This window comes from Dermacentor silvarum, chromosome 9, assembly GCF_013339745.2.
Source record: "Dermacentor silvarum isolate Dsil-2018 chromosome 9, BIME_Dsil_1.4, whole genome shotgun sequence".
Classification (NCBI taxonomy): domain Eukaryota; kingdom Metazoa; phylum Arthropoda; class Arachnida; order Ixodida; family Ixodidae; genus Dermacentor; species Dermacentor silvarum.
The window spans coordinates 132,239,341-132,261,761 of NC_051162.1; the positions used below are offsets into that span (position 1 = coordinate 132,239,341).

The 22,421-nt window shown below is 47.0% G+C and overlaps 2 protein-coding genes and 1 long non-coding RNA gene across 7 annotated transcripts in view; 2 read left to right on the forward strand and 1 right to left on the reverse strand.

The window, feature by feature from the left end:
* Positions 1–7,738: 7,738 nt before the first annotated feature.
* On the reverse strand, positions 7,739–9,769 carry LOC125940146 (uncharacterized). Of its 4 annotated transcripts, none has more exons than XR_007463379.1 (3): positions 9,354–9,769; positions 8,296–8,550; positions 7,739–8,067 (listed from the first exon to the last, which is right to left on the reverse strand). It is a non-coding gene; the product is annotated as an uncharacterized LOC125940146 (long non-coding RNA). The 4 variants fall into 4 exon arrangements; XR_007463382.1 differs by lacking the exon at positions 9,354–9,769 and adding an exon at positions 9,123–9,181; XR_007463380.1 differs by lacking the exon at positions 9,354–9,769 and adding an exon at positions 8,893–9,001.
* A 45-nt stretch (positions 9,770–9,814) lies between these two features.
* Positions 9,815–13,100, forward strand: LOC119464377 (filaggrin-2-like). Of its 2 annotated transcripts, none has more exons than XR_007463378.1 (2): positions 9,815–9,953; positions 10,296–10,592. XR_007463378.1 is itself a non-coding variant. In XM_049655867.1 (2 exons), exons 1-2 carry the CDS (start codon positions 9,881–9,883, stop codon positions 12,701–12,703), a joined length of 1,371 nt encoding a protein of 456 aa, XP_049511824.1. In that variant the 5' UTR covers positions 9,815–9,880; the 3' UTR covers positions 12,704–13,100. The 2 variants fall into 2 exon arrangements, 1 of the variants encoding a protein (XP_049511824.1); XM_049655867.1 differs by lacking the exon at positions 10,296–10,592 and adding an exon at positions 11,406–13,100.
* Positions 13,101–17,015: 3,915 nt separating this feature from the next.
* Positions 17,016–22,421, forward strand: part of LOC119463906 (uncharacterized) — a 29,098-nt gene continuing 23,692 nt past the window's right edge. The window contains exon 1 of the mRNA XM_037724728.1: positions 17,016–17,024. Coding sequence (XP_037580656.1) covers positions 17,016–17,024 — 9 coding nt within the window. The remainder of the gene's footprint in view (positions 17,025–22,421) is intronic.

The following is a 22,421-nucleotide window of genomic DNA, read 5'->3' on the forward strand; positions in this document are numbered from 1 at the left end:
CCCACAGAAATTTTACGTGAGGGGTGGTTAATATAAGGCTATTACAATAATCATTCAATGGTGCTATTGAAATGTGCAACATTGCTGTGCTGGATGACGTGCATAGGAAGATCGTTCCAGCTGTTTGCGCACCGTACAATCATTTGACCACAATTCAAAAGCTGCGTGTATTGGTTCCTCGTACAATGGTCGGATAGATACCCACAGGACCGATTCTTCCCATTGAATTTACGCTCACGAGCTATTTCATTACTACAATGACCCGTTCGGACTCTGCGCCAGTTTGGGCAATCTGGGGTTTAACATTCTCAGTAGTAGTACATACACAGGCACTTTTGCACACCGCTCCTATCGCAATGCAAACGACGCGGAACCCGAAACCCGTGCTCAGTACGTGCCGTGGGAGTGATAACAATCTCCAATGTACGGGAGTGTGACCTAGCCGTAGCGGCGATGGAATTACAAAACCTCCTCTGCGTCCCACAAATGCTTTGTAATTCTTACGCGGTCGAATGAGCATAAGAACATATATACATATATACGGCGGGAAAAGATCGAAGAGAGGCCAGGTAGGACTGCGATGGATCGAATGACTTGGCTGCTCCTCTAAGGAAGCAAAATGGCGCAATACAACGGACGGTATATCTTCGTACACGCTGGTATTTCTGTTCGGCACAAAACTTGGTCCCCTGGAACTCAAACGAGCAGCAACACAACAATGTCGGTAGCGACAGTCGACGGAGGCGGTAATATTTTTCAGACAATGTCGCAGCCTAGCGCTATTGTCACGTGAAGCCTTCTTGTTAAAGAATAATTTTAACCACTGTTAGTGTTATTTGAACCTTCGTGTTTAAGTGTCGAAACAAGTTGCACGCTCATAGTGGCGCCGCGTTACGTTTAGACTGCCCGCGCTTTTACGCAAACAGGAGCCCATCCGAACGTCGGGTTTCCCTTTCTGCCCAAAAGAGGGCCCTACGGGCAGCATCGCACTATATCAGACCGAGAACCAACGAGCAGCTTCGCGGGAAAGCTGCTCTGCTGTGCGGTCGGAGCGTTGGGACTCAAACACTCAAATGACAGCTGGACCGCGGAAGGCCATGGGTATTCTGTGACAGCAGTCAGAGACCCAGACAAGGATACAAAACTGGGGCCGCTTGCGTGAATGATTTTATCCGTGGGTGTTATTTGCCCGGGTAGAAAATCTTCGCGTAAGTAAGTTGACATACGATAAGTTGTCGAGCGGCAAAGGAAGAGTGGCGTCACAGGCGGGGGTGCAAGGAGGGCTTTTCGGGGTGGCTGACGCGGCAGATGCAAGGCGCAGCATCTCAGCGGTGGTGGGCAGGTGATCGCAACCCGAGTCTGTCGTGCACCCCGCGGTCGATGGCCACGCTGAAATCGCTGTCCAAATCAGTTCCATGCGGTTGCTCTGCTTTGGTGTATACCGTTGATTTTCAAACGTAAGCTGACACGGACCACTACGTCACAGATTTCAAAACAATAATACAAGCATACAGCAACAACAAACAGGGAAGTAAAGAGGGATTGACACGTTTAGAAAATTAGAGAATAACACCAAAGAAACGATAATTTGTCAGTCAACTTTCTATCCGCGCTTATTAGTACCACACATTTCTGGGAGCGATGTACGCCCTTTCTGCAACACGAAGACGCAGGCTCGTCAACGCGACTTGTATTTTCCGCCTAGATGCTTTGCAGTGAAGACGAAGCAAAAAAAAAAAAGCTTGGGAACTGACGGTTGCAAGAATAAAAAAAAAAAGAAAGAACGAAAAAGAAAACGCCGCTACTTTCAGTTTGATCTTGTAATATTGGCCTCAAACATTATGTGAGAAAATATTGTTGCTCGCAGGAATTATAACCTAAGCTTATGATATAGTCCTGGAGAAGAGTTTTTTAGTAATGCAATATTTTTAAATTTCTAGCGGTGTATAAGAAAGAGAAGATAATTACACTTTCTTAAAAACAGCTTTAGGTGAAATCACGAAGAGTATAATTACAAGAAACTAAATCGGGTAGTTATGAGTTAGGTGCGCCTGCTTTGCGGTTGGGCTTTCTGGCAAGATCTAGTTTTGAATTTTACGACAAAATTAAAATACCGGGCAATTGGCCGAAAGCTTTCATTAGACGAACTATACAGCTTCAAAAAGAGTTGTACATAGGACGAACGCCAAGAGGCCGTTCATTTTGTTGAACGAATTTGAAATAGCACCTGTTAGTCATGATGTTTAATTTCACTGTCCTGTGGTACGCAATAAGCTGCGCTTTTTGCGATGAAAAAATATCACCATTGCTTGAATATTAGTACAATTGTGTACGTGGGTGTTTGCAACTCGTTTGTCGGAAAGCAGACTGGCGCACGCACGCACGCACGCACGCACGCACGAAACAAGGAGGACGACGCATTCTGGCTGTTAGCGTTGCGAGTCCTCGTGCGAACTGCCGCTTTAGCCGCAGTTTTGACTTGCCACATTGGGCGACATGCGCAAACAGACACACACAGACAGACGAGACAAACGCTCGGCCTCTCTGTGTATGCATACGAATGTCCGTTGGCGCCCACCATCCACGTATAGCAGGCGATGTTTCGCCAACTAGGCCAGGAAGAATTATTTGTCTGGCTCTCTCGAGCGCTTGGCCAAATACGACGCAAGAAACCGGCGCCCGAGAGAGACTTGGCGGCACACATTTTCGGCGGCGGCCGCTCACCACTGTGCACACACACGCACACACTATAGTAGCGTGGCGCGTCCAGCCGCGCTCCAATGACCCGACCTTTGGTGTCGGCACGGAGAAAAAAAAAAGGGACGACGACGCCGAGCGCGCGGGGTAGAGGATCCGCGCCGGAACACCTGGCGGCCCGATTCTTAACACCCAGCCCCTCCCCTCCCTCCTCGTGGAAAACAGCCGCCCGCTCTTTTTTCCACCTGCGCCCGCAGCACTCGACCTGTATAGCCCGCGACCGTGAAAAGAAGCGGCCGCTCCTCTTTCCTCGGACGACACGGGCGTCCTTGTCGAACAGCGGCCGCCGGTAGTTGAGCGGCAGCCCCGATCGAACGTGGACCTTGCGACTCGGGACGACGATAGCATTTTCAGTTTCATGAAGACGTGCAGTTTTTTTTTTTTTCTGTTCTGTTTTACATTCGGTGACCGTTGCCCTTGTAAGACACGCGTCCCTTTCGAATAAGACGGCAGCGGATGTAGAAGGTCCTTCGTTCGAGCTTGCTGTTGGGATGAGCTCGCTGTTGGGATGTCCATGGGCGAACGAGGGATGTCGCTGGAGCGAAATTTTGGACAAGCGGACTTGGCTTTGTCAGTGCAACAACGCGGGGTACAGTCCTTGTCAGAGCAACAGGTGCCGTTGTTGACGAGGCAACATCAACAACAGTTGTTGTCCTGACGAGGATAATGCCCCTTATTGGTCGTTGTTCTACCGCACTGTTGACCTCTTGGCAATACTGAACACAGCTTCCACTGTCCACAAGGAATCGACGTAATTCGTTTATTTACTTGTTCCCGTGGGAAATAAGAGTAGAAGGACGAGAAAGAACACACATAGCTGCTTGAAAGAAACATCAACCTCCAGCAACGGATGTAACTGCAGGCCAGGAACAACAACAACAACAACAACAACAACAACAACAACAACAACAACAACAACAACAACAACAACAACAACAACAACAACAACAACAACAACAACAACAACAACAACAACAACAACAACAACAACAACAACAACAACAACAACAGGAAATCCTACGTGTATGCCTTGTAAGAAAGTTAAGTGTGAAAGACACTTCCATAGCGACAGCAATGTTTCATGAGGAATTTCTTTTGCCGGGCCATAGTTGGTGCGTGACCGAAAATAATGATCACAAGTGCACGCGCACACGCGCACACGCACACACGCGCACGCACATTATGAACACTTAGGTTTGATGTGCTTAAACAGATGCGCAATGTAGTAAGTGCGAGATCCCACTTGGTATGGGCACACATCAGTGGATTCTATCTTTATTTAATTTTATTTGTTATTCATTTATTTATTTTAGCATTAACATTTATTCCTTTATTTTTGCTGCATAACACAGAGAAATGAAGAAGCCGAGATACGCTTTACCTCAACTCTCCACAGCAGCCCATGTATACCAGAAGAGAACAGAATACAAAAATGGGGAACAAATACAAGCCATATACGTAGTAGAATTAACAAACAAGCAAATGAACAAGTAAACGAAAACATGATAATTGATTTTGCTGGTTGCTCAGTTGTCGACTGACAGAGTGATTCATTCATTGTTTGAATGGCTGAGTGGTAGATACAGATTGAACATACTTTGACCGTTTCGTCCGTATGTGCAGTCCGGATGCACCACAGAGCTGTACTAACCTTGCACATCCCTCACATATGCGTCGGTTACCTGCATAAAAATCAGCTAAACATCAGCAGTGGTATATAACAGTCGTTAATTACTCCCATCAGTGATAAAATTATAGCGCGAGTCATACGTCTTGAACTATTACACTGCCATCAACGCGAAGCTGGGTCCGCTATGTTCGATATTGTAAGCGGTGTCGTCGTAATTTTTTGTTTTTTTATTCAGTGCAAACCTTGTACAGGTCCAAGGAGGGTGGGTAAAAAGATAAACAAAGCAAATATCAACAAAGTTGATAAAGTTCCAAAGCATCAAATTCTGGCTAAAGGCAATAAAGAATCATTCCAATCGGTTACAGTGCGAGGAAAAATATGACAACTAGAATAAATCTGTTCGTGCAAAATACGGTGTCAGTGAATTAGGATGATGCTGACGAGTATGCCTTGATGTTGAAGACGATAGATAGGGTGATGGATTAATTGCTAGGTCCCGATTCCAAAGCAAAAAAAAAAAAAACTGTAAACGTAAAGTTTTCCTTCTTTGTTCGAGACATTGAATGCCATTAGCCTGCATTATTTCAGAGGGTGAGTCATGCGGGGAAAGTTTTAAGTAAATAAAACTTACAGCTTTCCTCTGCGCCTTTTCGAGACGGGTAATATTGTGTTTAGTAAACGGGTCCCAAACAACGCATGCATATTCAAGTTTCGGTCTAATTATTGAATTGTACGCAAGTAATTTTACACTCGGGGTGAATTTTTAAGCTTAAGCCTTAAAAATATAATTTACGGAATGTAGAAGAGCAAATGTATCTATATGTTAATTCCGGGATAAGGTATTAGTAAGTGTAACACCTAAGTACTTGTATCGAGTCTCTTCCTGCAGTGGTGACGAACCTAGCCTCTACGTAAAATAGAGCGGAGCTTTTTGTGATCGGAGCGGAGAAAAGTGATCCCGAGAGGAGGCTTTAAAGCATGGGATTAAAGAAAAATCAATTTTAACGGAAGCGCACGTACACATCCCGTCTTGAAAACAATGCGACCATATACAATGTGTCCCAACTATCATGCATCGAGTTTTTAAAGAAGACGTGCCATTCTACACGTAGAGAACCAAGTGTATGTTGTTCACAGTTGAGTTGATCTAGTAACCGCCAATAATATTTTTGTTGACGCCATTCGATGTATTCATTAATTTGGAATTAGTAATTTTTAAAAATTACTGCTCTGAATGGCGCGCTCTCAATGAAGAACTTGTAGGAAAACCTAAAGCTGGCATGTTTTCAGCTAGGTACTTCTTGCGCATTTATTTTATCCCGCTGATAAATAAATCCCGCGAAAAAATGAAAAATATCACGTGAGTAACCGTGCGCTCTCATCAAAAACTTGAAGGACGATTAAGCTTCGCCTTTAAGAGCAGAACGCGATAGCGTTATTGGGACCCGTTCGCATCGCATCGTTCGCGTATGGCAAGTAGGCTTCATTCACTGCAACACTGAACGTGGGAAAGCCAGCTTACAAAGACCAAGCTTACACCGATCCCCTTAAAGTCGGTTTCACTTTTAAACTGAAATGCATTGCTGGAAAGTCGTTTTTCCAGGGGCAATGCAAGTGGTCTTATATTAAAATGTGAAGACCCTAGCACCTTTTTTAGTATTTCATTAATTGTTTGCTATTGCCATGACGTGCGCAGGCCTGGTAGAAATGTTTGATGGCGTTTTTCACTGGTCGATCTGGAGCGGCCGCCGAAATCCTGGAGCGAGCGCTCGCAATTCACCAACCCTAATCTGCCAGCAGAGAGCGATCCGCGCTGGATCGTACCGGAAGTCTGCGGACACACGTCACAAAAATCGACTTCCGCTTTGCATGTTTCCATGGCCACCAAGATCGCCGTCCCCCAATGAGCGGAAGTGACGTATCCTCTCGTCCTATTTCCGCCCGAATCCGCGCATCGGCAGCGGAGCAAGTGAGAGCGATCCGGCGCGGAGTGAGTTGATCCGAAATGACCAGTGAAAAGCGCGATCCCGCTCCAGCTCGACAAGTGAAATTCGGATTCGCAGCTGTGGAGCAAAAAATCCTGCTCCAGATCGACCAGTGAAAAACGCCATGAGTTTCCTCGTAGAAGAATGAGGTTTTCTCGTACATTCAAATTACAATCCGACGCCGATTGGTAAACAGTCCGATGGCGAATCCAACGCCGAATTTACCATTTTTATGACAGATTTCATTGTGAGAAATTGAATTTTTGTTCACCAAAATCTTGCACCACGTGGAGGGCCTGCGCGGTCGATGTGGTTGGATGATTTTCTCCGCCACCCGCGATCACACGCCGGTTGTCGATGCCGGATTTTCTGCGACACGGGGCCCTAAACGCTATCGCGTTAAAAGCAACCTCCTCAGACGCACAGGAGTTAGTGGCAGAGCTGGCGCTTTATCTGGCGCCCCCTGCCCGCGACATCGCCAACAGATCCCCCCTAAACTTACGTGTATCATCGAAAATGATGAATGGCGCTTCGTGAGGTATTAGCAATTGTAATTTGAACAAAGTTAGCACGTAGGTTTCCGGGTATGAATTCATTGTGCTGTGAAGAACAATCCGCAAAAAAGAAAGCGAATAGAAATGCATAAAGAAAATTCAATTTGCATCGAACAAAATCCACAGTGGTCTGTGACCCGCTGGTACAAAGCCGGGTTAGGGGTGAAGATATATACGCTGCGTCATTCTCGAACTACCGCCTTATAGGCACCAGGAATAAGTCAGCGCGCTTATTCGCGTTATTACTTTTTTACATCATGTGACCGGCAGCGACCATATTCAATTGAGAAATCCCTCGCAACACTATAGCGCGAAAAACAGGCTGAGTCACACAATCCGCCGCTTTTTAGCTCAATTCTAAGTATTTCCAAAGACGCGAAATTCGGGAAACACATGGTGGTATTCTTTCCCGCGAGTGAAAATACCTAAGTTCGCTAATAATCCAAATGTGCTTTCTTTTTTTCCACACAGGTGAAGGGGTCAACGAATTACGGATTCTTGGGTACGACGTCATTTCCAAGCCTTCCCTATGCCACACTGCCGGGAGGATACGGTAACGGCGGAATATATAGCTCCGCTCCAACGACAACAAACTTTTTTCCCCAACCAGGCTATGGTGGCATGCAATATAGCTTATTACCACCGCACCCCGCTTGGAACTCTGGGTATGGAGGGCTGACGCTTCCACCTTCTGGGAGCACAGGCTACATACCTGGATACAGCAGCACGCTGAAGTTGCCGGCTTCAGGAAGCGCGCCATATGGAGCTGGATATGGACCAACGATGAAATTTCCGGCACCTGGGGGCACTGGTTACGGATACGGACCTAGCTACGGCAGCACGTTGAAACTACCAGCTTCTGGAAGCGGGCCATATGGAGCTGGATATGGACCGACGATGAAATTTCCGGCATCTGGGAGCACTGGTTACGGATATGGACCTAGCTACGGCAGCACGTTGAAACTACCAGCTTCTGGAAGCGGGCCATATGGAGCTGGATACGGACCAACGATGAAATTACCGGCATCTGGGAGCACTGGTTACGGATACGGACCTAGCTACGGCAGCACGTTGAAACTACCAGCTTCTGGAAGCGGGCCATATGGAGCTGGATACGGACCAACGATGAAATTTCCGGCACCTGGGAGCACTGGTTACGGACATGGACCTAGCTACGGCAGCACGTTGAAACTACCAACTTCTGGAAGTGGGCCATATGGAGCTGGATACGGACCGACGATGAAATTTCCGGCATCTGGAAGCACTGGTTACGGATATGGACCTAGCTACGGCGGCACGTTGAAACTACCAGCTTCTGGAAGCGGGCCATATGGAGCTGGATACGGACCGACGATGAAATTTCCGGCACCTGGGAACACTGGTTACGGATACGGACCTAGCTATGGCAGCTCGTTGAAACTACCAGCTTCAGGAAGCGGGCCATATGGAGCTGGGTACGGACCAACGATGAAATTTCCGGCATCCGGGAGCACTGGTTACGGATACGGACCTAGCTACGGCGGCACGTTGAAACTACCAGCTTCTGGAAGCGGGCCATATGGAGCTGGATACGGACCGACGATGAAATTTCCGGCATCTGGGAGCACTGGTTACGGATACGGACCTAGCTACGGTAGCACGTTGAAACTACCAGCTTCTGGAAGCGGGCCATACGGAGCTGGATACGGACCAACGATGAAATTTCCGGCATCTGGGAGCACTGGTTACGGATACGGACCTAGCTACGGCAGCACGTTGAAACTACCAGCTTCTGGAAGCGGGCCATATGGAGCTGGATACGGACCGACGATGAAATTTCCCTCATCTGGGAGCACTGGCTACGGATACGGACCTAGCTACGGCAGCACGTTGAAACTACCAGCTTCTGGAAGCGGGCCATATGGAGCTGGATACGGACCGACGATGAAATTTCCGGCACCTGGGGGCACTGGCTACGGATACGGACCTAGCTACGGCAGCACGTTGAAACTACCAGCTTCTGGAAGCGGGCCATATGGAGCTGGATACGGACCGACGATGAAATTTCCGGCATCTGGAAGCACTGGTTACGGATATGGACCTAGCTACGGCGGCACGTTGAAACTACCAGCTTCTGGAAGCGGGCCATATGGAGCTGGATACGGACCGACGATGAAATTTCCGGCATCCTGGGAAGCACTGGTTACGGATACGGACCTAGCTACGGCAGCACGTTGAAACTACCAGCTTCTGGAAGCGGGCCATATGGAGCTGGGATACGGACCGACGATGAAATTTCCGGCATCCTGGGAGCACTGGTTACGGATACGGACCTAGCTACGGCAGGCACGTTGAAACTACCAGCTTCTGGAAGCGGGCCATACGGAGCTGGATACGGACCAACGATGAAATTTCCGGCATCTGGGAGCACTGGTTACGGATACGGACCTAGCTACGGCAGCACGTTGAAACTACCAGCTTCTGGAAGCGGGCCATATGGAGCTGGATACGGACCGACGATGAAATTTCCGGCATCTGGGAGCACTGGTTACGGATATGGACCTAGTTACGGCAGCACGTTGAAACTACCAGCTTCTGGAAGCGGGCCATATGGAGCTGGATACGGACCAACGATGAAATTACCGGCATCTGGGAGCACTGGTTACGGATACGGACCTAGCTACGGCAGCACGTTGAAACTACCAGCTTCTGGAAGTGGGCCATATGGAGCTGGATACGGACCAACGATGAAATTTCCGGCACCTGGGAGCACTGGTTACGGATATGGACCTAGCTACGGCAGCACGTTGAAACTACCAACTTCTGGAAGTGGGCCATATGGAGCTGGATACGGACCGACGATGAAATTTCCGGCATCTGGAAGCACTGGTTACGGATATGGACCTAGCTACGGCGGCACGTTGAAACTACCAGCTTCTGGAAGCGGGCCATATGGAGCTGGACATGGACCAACGATGAAATTTCCTGCCTCCGGTAACCATGGTAACGGATATGGACCAAGCTACGGCAGCACGTTGAAACTACCGGGTTCAGGAAGCGTCCCATACGGTGCTGGATACGGACCAACGATGAAACTTCCGGCATCCGGGAGCACTGGTTACGGATACGGACCTAGCTACGGCAGCACGTTGAAGCTACCAGCCTCAGGAAGCCGGCCATATGATGCTGGATACGGACAAACGATGAAACTTCCGGCATCCGGGAGCTCTGGTTACGGATACAGACCTATCTACGGTAGCACGTTGAAGCTACCAGCCTCAGGAAGCGGGCCACATGTAGCTGGGTACGGACCAACGGTAAAATATCCGGCTACCGGGAGCACTGGTTACGGATACGGACCTAGCTACGGCGGCACATTGAAGCTACCAGCCTCAGGAAGCGGGCCATATGGAGCTGGATACGGACCAACGCTAAAATATCCGGCATCCGGGAGCACTGGTTACGGATACGGCCCTAGCTACGGCAGCACGTTGAAGTTACCGGCTTCAGGAAGCGGCCCATATGGAACTGGATACGGACAAACGATGAAACTTCCAGCATCTGGGAGCATTGTTTATGGACACGGACCAAGCTATGGCAGCACGTTGAAGCTACCAGCCTCAGGAAGCCGGCCATATGGTGCTGGATACGGACAAACGATGAAACTTCCGGCATCCGGGAGCTCTGGTTACGGATACAGACCTATCTACGGTAGCACGTTGAAGCTACCAGCCTCAGGAAGCGGGCCACATGTAGCTGGGTACGGACCAACGGTAAAATATCCGGCTACCGGGAGCACTGGTTACGGATACGGACCTAGCTACGGCAGCACGTTGAAGTTACCGGCTTCAGGAAGCGGCCCATATGGAGCTGGATACGGACAAACGATGCAACTTCCAGCATCTGGGAGCACTGGTTATGGACACGGACCTAGCTACGGCAGTACGTTGAAGCTACCAGCCTCAGGAAGCCGGCCATATGATGCTGGATACGGACAAACGATGAAACTTCCGGCATCCGGGAGCTCTGGTTACGGATACAGACCTATCTACGGTAGCACGTTGAAGCTACCAGCCTCAGGAAGCGGGCCACATGTAGCTGGGTACGGACCAACGGTAAAATATCCGGCTACCGGGAGCACTGGTTACGGATACGGACCTAGCTACGGCGGCACATTGAAGCTACCAGCCTCAGGAAGCGGGCCATATGGAGCTGGATACGGACCAACGCTAAAATATCCGGCATCCGGGAGCACTGGTTACGGATACGGCCCTAGCTACGGCAGCACGTTGAAGTTACCGGCATCAGGAAGCAGCCCATATGGAACTGGATACGGACAAACGATGAAACTTCCAGCATCTGGGAGCAGCACGTTGAAGTTACCGGCTTCAGGAAGCGGCCCATATGGAACTGGATACGGACAAACGATGAAACTTCCAGCATCTGGGAGCATTGTTTATGGACACGGACCAAGCTATGGCAGCACGTTGAAGCTACCAGCCTCAGGAAGCCGGCCATATGGTGCTGGATACGGACAAACGATGAAACTTCCGGCATCCGGGAGCTCTGGTTACGGATACAGACCTATCTACGGTAGCACGTTGAAGCTACCAGCCTCAGGAAGCGGGCCACATGTAGCTGGGTACGGACCAACGGTAAAATATCCGGCTACCGGGAGCACTGGTTACGGATACGGACCTAGCTACGGCAGCACGTTGAAGTTACCGGCTTCAGGAAGCGGCCCATATGGAGCTGGATACGGACAAACGATGAAACTTCCAGCATCTGGGAGCACTGGCTACGGATATGGACCTAGCTACGGCAGCACGTTGAAACTGCCGGCCTCAGGAAGCATGCCATATGGAACTAGATACGGTTCAACTATGAAACTTCCAGCAAGTCACAACCCCAGTTATGGCCAAACACTGAAGCTCCCAGCCTCTGGAGGTGGAAATTACGGTATCGGTCACAGTCAGCCATGGCAGTTTCCAGCGTCTGGTAGTGGTGTAAAAGGTTACGCGCAAACGCTGAAGCTCCCAGCCACTGGCGGCGGCAGTTATGGTATCGGTCATAGACAAACATTGCAGTTTCCGGCTTCTGGTAGCGGAGTAAAAGGTGTTAGTTACCAACAAACACTGAAGCTACCAGCGTCTGGAATCATTGGTCATGGAAGTGTGCATGGCAATACACTCAAGATCCCAGCATCCGGAAGTGGTGGCTATGGAATAACCCATGGGCAAACCTTGACGCTTCCAGCCTCGGGTTCTTCACTATACAATTCCGGCTACGGTCAGACGATGAAGCTACCAGCCTTTGGGGCTACTGGTCATGGAAGTGGCTATGATTATCGACAAACGTTGAAGCTGCCGGCAACTGGAACGGCGCAGAACTCCGCCGGATATGGACAGGCACTGGTGATCCCAACTTCTGGCGGTGCATTTAATGGAATCGTTTCCCAACAAACCGTGAAACTTCCCGCTTCAGGAGGTTTTCCTTTACATGGAGGAAGTTACGGACAAACACTTAAGTTACCAGCTTCCGGAGCTGTCGGTCATGCGAACAGCTACGGCCAGACGCTGCAGCTGCCGTCTTTAAGTGGTGCAGCGTACACTCCCACTTTCGGACAGACAATGAAGCTTCCTGCGTCTGCAAGTGCGAGTAACGGGTTCGGTTACGGACAGACGTTAGAGGTACCGACAATGTCCGGTGTGCTTGAACAGCACGCGCAAAGTTTAACTATCCCGCTGCCGGCTGGCATGTCAACTACATATAAGAAGGAGGTGCCACTGAACTATTAGTGCTGCTGTCTCGGAGGATCTAGCGTTATTGAAAGAGCGAGATAATTCGGTAAAATGCCTTATCCAGCCATTAAGTAACGCCACATTAGCTGGTGTGGGAGAAGTGAGCAATAACGGCGCGCTCCTACATCGACAGGCAATCCCAAGTTTGCCAGAGGACCCGTAACAATATCCGGATGTGAATTAGCGCGCCTTCTAACCGCACACAGCAAAACGCATGCGTGCAAAGTTAATGTTATAAATTACCATACCGTATACATCAGCATAATGTCCTTCTTACTATGCAGGTTATTGTGTATAAATGAAATTCTTTGTCCTGAGCTCTTGATCAGCGTGTAAATTATACGTGTAATCGAAAACCTCATGCCTTTGTCCGATTTCTGCGGGATCGAACGCAGAATGTTCAGAGCCAAGCACGTCCGTCGTTGTGAGTGGAATTCTTTTTCGCACTGCGCATGGGAAAGCGAACAGCGTTCAAGACAATTGCTTGTTCTTCGGGCCCTTACATGCGTGAAGGCAAAACGGGAGTCAATGCTTACTAAACACCTTAGAACAAGCGCCACGTTTCAGCCTCTTCCTGTTTTCATTCCCGAATGGTCAATTTTCGGCACTAACAGACAAATGTAGCAGCAAGGAATCCGCTGATCGCATAGCCACCCGGCGTGTACAGCAAAGGGAGTGATCGCCATTACTTTGCGCAAGGCTTATCTCATATTGAACTCCGTTTTTGATTGTTGTCGCGCATTCCGAAGGAGAATGTTCCCTGCCATTGCACGGACAAGGTGGATGCACTGCGTGACTCAATACGGAGTCGCTAACACTCACTTGTTATAGAGCGAACGAGGCCACTGCGATTGTGATTGCTGATAAAGATGGGTAATGAAGAAAGATAGGGAGATTAACGCCGGCAGAGCTTATATACTGGCAAGTGTGGAAGCCTGGGCGAGTTTGTAGTGGTTCATTTCGATGATGTTCCCAGAGCCACACAAACTTAGGGAGAAAGTTCATTCAGTCGTGGCGTTTACCGTTCCGAAACGGCGCAGATTGGTTATGGCAGTAGTGGAGGGCTCGGGGATAATTTTGAAAACCCGGTTTTTTTTTTAACGTGCACCCAAAGCACGGTAGCCACGGTCGACGACACAGCGGCAAGCATTTTGATTACGTCAGTGACTCAAGTGCGCATAAACGATAGACTAGACCCCCCCCCCTCTCCGCCATCTTCCCCTCCCCTTTCAGTCCTGGTTAACCTCCCTGCCTTTCATTCATCCTTCTCCCTGTGTGCGAGCGTGAATGTCTCAAAGCAAGGTACGTGAGCGCTTTGGCATTGCGTCCCGTAAAGAACGCGGCCGCTGCGGTCGGTTATCGAACCCTGGGCCTCGTGCAGGGCAGTGCAACGCTATGGGGATGTACTTATGCCACTGCCACGAAGTCATCGCGGCGGGTAAGGAAGTGAGGGACAGACACATAGTGAGGAAGCGCTGACTTAAAAGTGATGTCGCGCTTACATCACATCATCCACCATTTGAGTCCCTTTTTTTTATTTTTCCACGTTGATCATTATTTCAGCACTCCTCATAACTCATATCGCATTAGCCCATAGAAGCATGCAGCAGGGTGCACGTGCTCCCAACCTCCCCAACTGATCAGTCAGTTAAATCTATCTAATTTAATTAAATGAGGAAATTGATGACAGTGCTAATATAAATCAATTATCATCCCAACGTAACGAGCTCTCAACGAAGCTATCCCCGTCTGGGTCCAAGGCAAATCAAAATTAAGGTTAATGCAGCAAGCACGAAGTTCATGATTCTTCAAGCAAAGAACAAAACAACGACATTGAACAATACTACAGCTTCTAGGATCAAGAAATGGGGATTGGTGATAAGGACAAATTTTGGATGTTCATATTTTATCTACTTTGAACTGGGACACACATGTTAACTACATAATTTGTCCAGAATGCTATCTTCTGTGAGATTGATAGTATCCCATTGGCGCAGGGTGTTCCCGGCATCTGCTAAACTAAAAATATATTACGCATTGTTTAATTCGCACTTAAACTACTGTGCATTAGTCTGGTGCACAAATACGAAAGCTAAAACAAACAGACTTCTTACCTTAGAGAAAAAGATTGGCGGTATTCCTAACCTGAAACCGTTGTCTACGACGAGGGATGCGTATAAATTTAATGTTGTTCGAGTCGAAAATATTTACACATACCGTTTATTATATGCGGTGCAGTTTGCGTACGGACTTCTAACATACTTAATGGCATGTTTAGCATGTTTATAACAGCGTCGATCCATTGTAAGGACAAGAAATCCTAAAAAAATGGGTGTTTCCACATATCCTGAGATTTTGCTAAGCCACCAGTCGCTAGCCTACAATATACCATTTACTCTAAATAAATACGAAGATGCTAAAGGTTGCAGTCGGAAGCAACTTCGGTTATATTGATGCAGTTGTGATACCCCCCCCCCCCTTTTTTTTTTAAGCTGTGTAATATTGACATTACATGTCAATTTTTAGTCATCATTACACTCGGCATTGCCAGTCCAAGCCCTTTTTACTTGTTTTTAATTACAATTTTAACACGCAGAAACACTTGTTTTCTTCTGTTTATGTATTTTTGTTAGTTTGATACAGAATGCTAGAATTTTGTATTGTTGTTGCCGATATAGTTTATTCATGCTTCACAATCTTTGTGCATAATTACGCTTACTACGATACCTCACTATGCACTAGTATAATTATGTGCTACGCTGACGTTGTCATGGGAGGTCTTTTGGGCCCCGTCAAGCTAATCGTAGCCTTTAACCAAAAACTGCCGTCGCAATTTTAGTTTTCTGGGCATTATAGGCTGATTTGATTTCATATGAACTGAATATATGCACTGGTAGAGAGAAAACAAGGCACGTGATTGAAGAATGACAGTAGAGTTGTGATATCAGTCGCTTTCCATTTTAGCTTGTCTTACTTCAACCAGCGGACATATTCAGTTATTCATGCAAATAAATTCAGTAGGAAGTGACCGCTCTTTCACTTTCTGTCAGTCCGCTATTTTCTGCGAACATCATCGAAAGTAGCCCTGCACAGGCGTCAGGAAAGAAGGAAAGGATAAAAGAGAAATATTCGAGCATACATGGTAGAGTGCATTATATATCACAGCATGTCGCTCTAATTCGAATTTACGCAAAAAAAAACGAAAAAAAAAAGAAAGAAAACGGCTTGATGATGTCCACGCTGACGTCAATTGAGAGCAGTGCCTTAAAATATATCTCGTCTGTGTGTTAGCGGTTGTATGCTCGTAGACCACAAAGCGAACGCTTGCAAAAAAAAAAAAAAAAAAAAAAAAAAAAAAACATGCGCGATAGTTTTGCTGCACCCACAAACGTTACAGCCTGTACTATCGGCCATTCCGATGAGAGGGAAAAAGAGAAACACTATCACTGTCATATATATGCCACTTCAAGCACACTTTCTGAGCGCGCTCAGGTGCAGCTAAAGGAGTCCACTGTGAGTTCATGCTCTGTTGTCCACACATATAGAACGTACTTACCAAGATTACCACTCGGCATTCCAGCACTGATTACCACCATGGTAACCATGAACAATAGATAACTACTTCTGGCAATGTGCTTTGCTAAGAGCGCGACTCGCCGCCTTTTTTAAAGATTCCTTGGTGTTCATTGTTACTGGCTATTTGCCTCCCAATGTTCCTTAACGTGTACTCAGTGCTCAATGTTCAGGACGTATTTATTTATTTATTTCTACATTCTGCAGCCCATAGGGCTGCAGCAGGAGTTGGTAACAGAGAAAGTGACGGGGGAACAGCGCAATACCACGATTGTGTCCTAACGCTGTAATCATAAAGAGCCCAATGCAGAACGGATAAACACACCAACATGAAGAAAAAGAAGTCTACCTGTGCATTGCCAATGGCCACACATAATCATCCATAACTGGTTAACTCGCAAATTTCAACAGATAATGAATGAATGTGTTCAATCATACGGGAGAAAAGAGAGAGAGAGAGAGAGAGAGAGAGCAAGGAGAGGAAAGGCAGGGAGGTCAACCAGAAGTGCAAAGCTACACACAAAGGTATTCATGCACGGGTGGAAAGGCCTCATGTTAACGCCGTGCTAACTTAACTGACGTTTATTAGACAGGCGTTAAAGGGGTGGCATCGGAGAGGAGACAGAGGCAATTCACGAAGGAATGCACATAATATTCAGGGACTTGATGTGCCACCCTTCTGAAACTACCGGGACTTTAACTCGCAGAGATGAGCTGTAAGTGGGAAGTCGCAGTCATGGCGAGGGTAAATAAAACGGTCAACTTTTCTTTGTACAGTCTCAGGGGAGCCAATTTCGCACTGTTTATGAGGACTCCAAACGAGAGATACACATTATGACAGTGGACGAACTAGCATTGTGTATGATATTAACTTTATGTCGCTCGGAGCAACAGACAAAGTACTGCGAAGGTAAGCACCTCTGTTTAGTGCTTTGGAACGGATGCAATCTATACGTTTGTGGATGACGAGGGCATATTCGGTGCAACAATAACGCTCAAGTACTTGAACTGCGAAACACTTTTCCGTATAGAGCGTCAGTGAAATTGTAATGGAACTGCAAAGGCGACTGCCTTTGCATTTACAAAGATATCGTAACAGATGTTAAAATTAAAGTTCGTTTTCCAGATATGACACACCGTTCGGTAAATGCACTAAAGGAATCCTTAAGACGTAGATGATCATCACTATTGATTATTATATCAAACACTATAATCTGCGTAGGGACGCATCTTAGAAGCAATATGTTGTGGAAGATCAATAATAGGAAAAATAATAACGGACTTTCTACTGAGCCCTACGGTACCCCGAGCTATAGGTTGCGTTAATTATGGATGATTCAGGAGGTTAACACCATACAAACTGCGATCGAAGAGATAGGAAGCGGGATATCAAGGAGGTTAAGTAAGAATTATGCATAATGTTGTGAAGTTTGATAAGCAATTTATAATGAAGTATAGTATCAAATGCCTAACTATTGCGAAATATGCAGTGCATGAAATAAATGGTGACATTTCAGTGCATGCATGTAGCTAGATAGTCCAGTATTCGACGGAAACCCGTTTGTTGAGGAAATAATATAATTGAAATAAAACGTACACTCGCAAATTAAGAAAATGAATACAATATCGATTCGGCGTTTCGGGGAGGCCCATACTGGTCCCTTGTTCACAGTGTCGATGAAAAGCCATGGCAGAGGTTTATATAAAGAGCATATGGCGCAGTGAGCGTGCGTATCCAGGGTGATCATGTTTAAGTTTTATGGAACTAAAAAAAAAAAAAAAAAAAGCCGCCTGTGGGAGGTAGCTTAATTCTTGTCCTAGAGCTGGATTTTTCGAAGAGGCGCAGATTACTAGCAAGAAAAATCTAAATACATATTCAACTAATGAATAAAAACCCAGTAATTATATTTTGAATTACTTAATTTACGGCACATATTGCAATTTACGAATTGTAGCCAGTGAGCTTGCAAGACGTATCCACTTGAAATGAATTTCCAGGATGTCACCAGTTTCGAGATATTATTTCCCAAAGTGCGGAACGAAATACATAGACGTTCCAGTTACGTTTGTGCTTCAATGCATAAACTTAAAAGAAGTGGAACAACAGCGCATTTTTTACGGCACGTTTGATGGCGCGTATCTCCAAACTGGCGTCATTCTGGAAATTCTTCCCAAGTGGACACACCTTGCAAAACTCACCGGCTACCATTCGTAAATTCCAATGTGCCGTAAATTAATCAATTCAAAATATAATATAGTGGGTTTTTGTTAATTAGTTGAATATGCGTTTCGATTTTTTCTGCTAGTAATGTGCGTCTCTTCGAAAAATTCAGCTCAAAAAATGAAAAATCCAGCTATGTTATCTCCTACAGACTACTTTTAAAAATTACATAAAACTTAATAATGATCACCCATGTACATGTAGAACAGATTGTCTCATGTATATTTTACCATGTGTGGTGGGGTTTGCATATTTCGCGATTCTAATAGCCGACGGATGGTTAAGCATTTTTTCGGTGGCGATTACAGATGCCGAGTTTCAGCTGATGCAATGTCCGTCATTGCGTTGTGTACACTCTGACAGGGCGTCTCCGAGAGACTGTGCATGTCATTTTGCTACGCCATTTTGGTGTTGCCTCATGCGCCGTTCGAAATTCCCAGATTCGCTGATGCAGGCAGCTTCGCACTCTTTCTTTGCATGGGATCTTGTAGGCGATCCCTGAGAAACTTGTGGTCACTCATGCATACGAGTATTGTGCGCATTTCGCTTGTTGTGATGTGTGCTATTCACATACCGCAATATCCGAGAGATAACGATTGTGGGTGCTATTTCTACGAACGAGGCGCTATTTTCAGCACCGCTTTCGGGAGCCCGGCTCAGCGCCGTCCAGCAAGCCCTTCGCTTACACCGTGAGTGTAGGGGGTCAATGTATCCTTTTTTTGTTATTTTTGGTGTGCTTTTATTTACGCAGTACAAGGACCAGCGTCTCTGCTCGTTGAGCGTAGATTGAGCGGGCATGCAATGCGCATTTCGGACGGTGCGCATACTTGACGGCTACGACTGGCACGGGCTCAGCACAAATGCACGGCACGATTGAAAAGGGCCGGCGCCGCAGAACGTTTGTGTCCTTTCGGATGCGCTGAATCGAAACTCGAGTATTCCTTCCAGTGTGGGCAGGTAAACACATGTTTCTAGACCGCCTCAACCTCGCTCAACGAGAGCGCCCGGAAACTCCGACATTCGAGCACCACGAACAGACTCGGGACATCGCATCGACTGAGACTCAGCGTCGGTAATCGCCGCCGAAAGAGGCCTAGCTATCGACGTGTCTGCTATTATAGATTAGCTAGCCATACAACGGAAAATTGAGCCAACTCGGCTACATAGAAGTGAGAAAGTCGGCATCTAAAGCAGCCAAGTGTGGAGAAATAAGTAAACAGAATTGGACAAGAGCGTGCATTGAGCGAGGACCGTTGAGCCAAGTGAAGAATTCGGGAATACGGAGCGTACGTCGCTGCACTGATTTAATGCTAATCGCATGCCACGTCGGCATTCGTCGTGAGATGGGTTCTGCCGGAAATTTTCAACTGGCGAATGTATGCTTTATTTCAATTAGGTAGCTAAACCTTGAGGATGTACAGGAAAATTAAAACATTTTTATCACCACCACCACCACCTTGCGGATGTTTGGATACTAACACTAATCATCGCTTAATTTAATTTTTTAAAGATTTTCTTTTAATCAAGGCTCTATAAATTTACACATCGCATTAAGCGCCGCAATTGAAAGAAAAAGACAGAAGAGCCGAAAGATACCTCCTACCTGCATTTATTTCAATTGTGAAGCTAAAAGTCATGCCTGTACATGGAAACCATCGCAGCTAGCCCGACAAGAAGTCCTTCTGTAATATATAGAGCCGGAATGTAGTTCTAATGGGGAAACCATACCGATTGCGACGCAATAAATTTCGGATGGAAAATTAGCTTCAAAAAACTGAATGCGAGGAAGCACTATTCGAAGGTACGGAGGCTAAATGAATATAAATCCACTTGTCAATCCGCATATCATCCATGCTGGCTATTGAGACCGCCATATTAGCGTAAAACTCGACAGTTGTGCAAGTTGCCCTGACATTGAAATGATACCGAGGTCACTTTTGATCGCGATCAGGCCCGATCCGAATCGAATTTCTTGGTCGTGACTGACTACAACGATCCAGTGACCGAGTTTAGGTGAGCTCAAGCGAACGAGGTTACCAGATGTCTTTAGTGGATCCCAAGCACTTATCAAATTTGTCTAATATGCTGCGATTTTTTTTATCATAAACTCCTATTTCTTTTGAAGGGGATACATACTGTTGCTTAGAAAACCCATTTGTAGGCATTTTATTGGGCTGTCTTTTTGTTTTCAGCGTTTTCTAGCACCACTGAGCTATAGGGCGCTGACGCCATCCTCTATAGACGATCGCGATCAAGGAGTTCGATCGCGATGCACGGATGGCTATAGTCTCGATCCGAATCGAGCAAGATCGCCATCGAAAGCGACCATGTTGCAGCACTTGATTCGGATTGAGCCCGATTGCGATCGAAAGTCACCATTAAGTATTATTTCTATCTGGTCTGAAAAAAGAAATACGTACATTACGCGACACAAGGAAACGATATTGTGTGCACTGTCCTTACGGCATTAACGCAAGATGTCACTGAGGTAATCTCTTTATGAAGCTCTTATAGGCGATCCCTTTCACGAATTATCCAGCGAAGAACGCCACCGACGTGGTACATTCAAAGCCTGCGCGCCGCCGCAATTGGAAGCGCAGCGCGGCATTGAAAGCTTGTCAAAAGAGAGCAAGCTGTTTTTCCTCGTACGCCGTCGGAACAGCGCCTAGCAGCCAGCTGTTGCCGCGCTTTCTCTCGATATCTCGACAAGCCGGCAGCGTCGGTTTCATTGTGTCCGATCGTCACTGCAAGTTTTCTGCGAAGCCCCGACGCTCGGCGCGTCAAACACGCCGCGTCGGCCGAGGTCGGCACGGAGGTACGTGCTCGCGCCTCGCTGTCTGACGCCGGGTGTGGGCGGTGTCGGGCCGCTGGAATGACGCGCCGTGTCAGGCAGAGAAGGACGCGCACGGGGACGTTTGGTGGTGAGGGCTGGGGAGAAGTTGGCGGGAACGCGCGTCTACCGCCTTTACTCGCACTTGTCTCGCGTTGCGTGTTACACGGAGAACAAAAAAAAAAGCGAGAAGCGACACTAACGAACTAACGCTGTTATTTGGGGCTGTTGGTGGTGCCTAACCTAGTCTAGCCTAACCCAACCTAACCTAACCTAATCAAACTACACAAACGAACTAGCGTTGTTATTTGGGACTGTTGGTGGTGCCATTAGTACAGATTGCAAAGCGCGTTACTGACATCAACAGAAAGAAAAATTAAATGACCGACAAACGGCGTTTTGTAGTGAGTTAGCGCCATGTGTGTGCATCATTTGTTTCTGTTGTCTTCGTCTGTAAAAGCGCGCTTCGTAATCTCACGCACGGTGGTACGAAAGCGCAACCACACGTCGGTTTGTGTAGTTTTTTCTTCTTCATTTTCCGTGCGACAGACAGCGCAAGAATGAACGCGCACAAATTAGCCCCGTTTCTTGCATTGCTGTGTTCCAAGAACGTTCTTCAACGCGCGCGGTCTTCTATAAATCTCAAACCAGAAGACAGCTTAATAGTAACTTGTTTTCTAGTCGGTTCTTCTTAACTACTGGTATGCTACGAACGAGAAAAATGCACATTTGTTTACATACCCCTCTGTTAGATGCGGACGGCACGTAATAACCAAACATGTACGTGCGCGGAGAAAACCTCTTCGTGTTTCTTGTCAGAGAAACTCCTTCTCTGCGTCTAAACATGGAGACGAAGGTGTAACATCGTGTTGCATTATGGGGTGGCTTTTTGTTGCTGCATCCTGAATTTTTATGTAAACTCGTGGTATTCGAAACACGCTTCACGGGTGCAGTTCATCGTCTGTGTGACATCCAAAACAGTCTAATTAAAATTAATGTCAATTTTCACGAAAGCTGATGGCAATAATATGCTTGAACCACTTTCATATAGTTCCGTACGCGTCGACCTCTACACCGGGGATTATTATTTT

Bases quoted from the DNA above. Each gene is read 5' to 3' on its own strand.
- LOC119464377 (XM_049655867.1), top strand. From the start codon at position 9,881: ATGAAATTTCCTGCCTCCGGTAACCATGGTAACGGATATGGACCAAGC. The intron at 9,954-11,405 runs GTTCAGGAAGCG...TGAAGCTACCAG, and splicing joins CAGCACGTTGAAACTACCGG to CCTCAGGAAGCCGGCCATAT.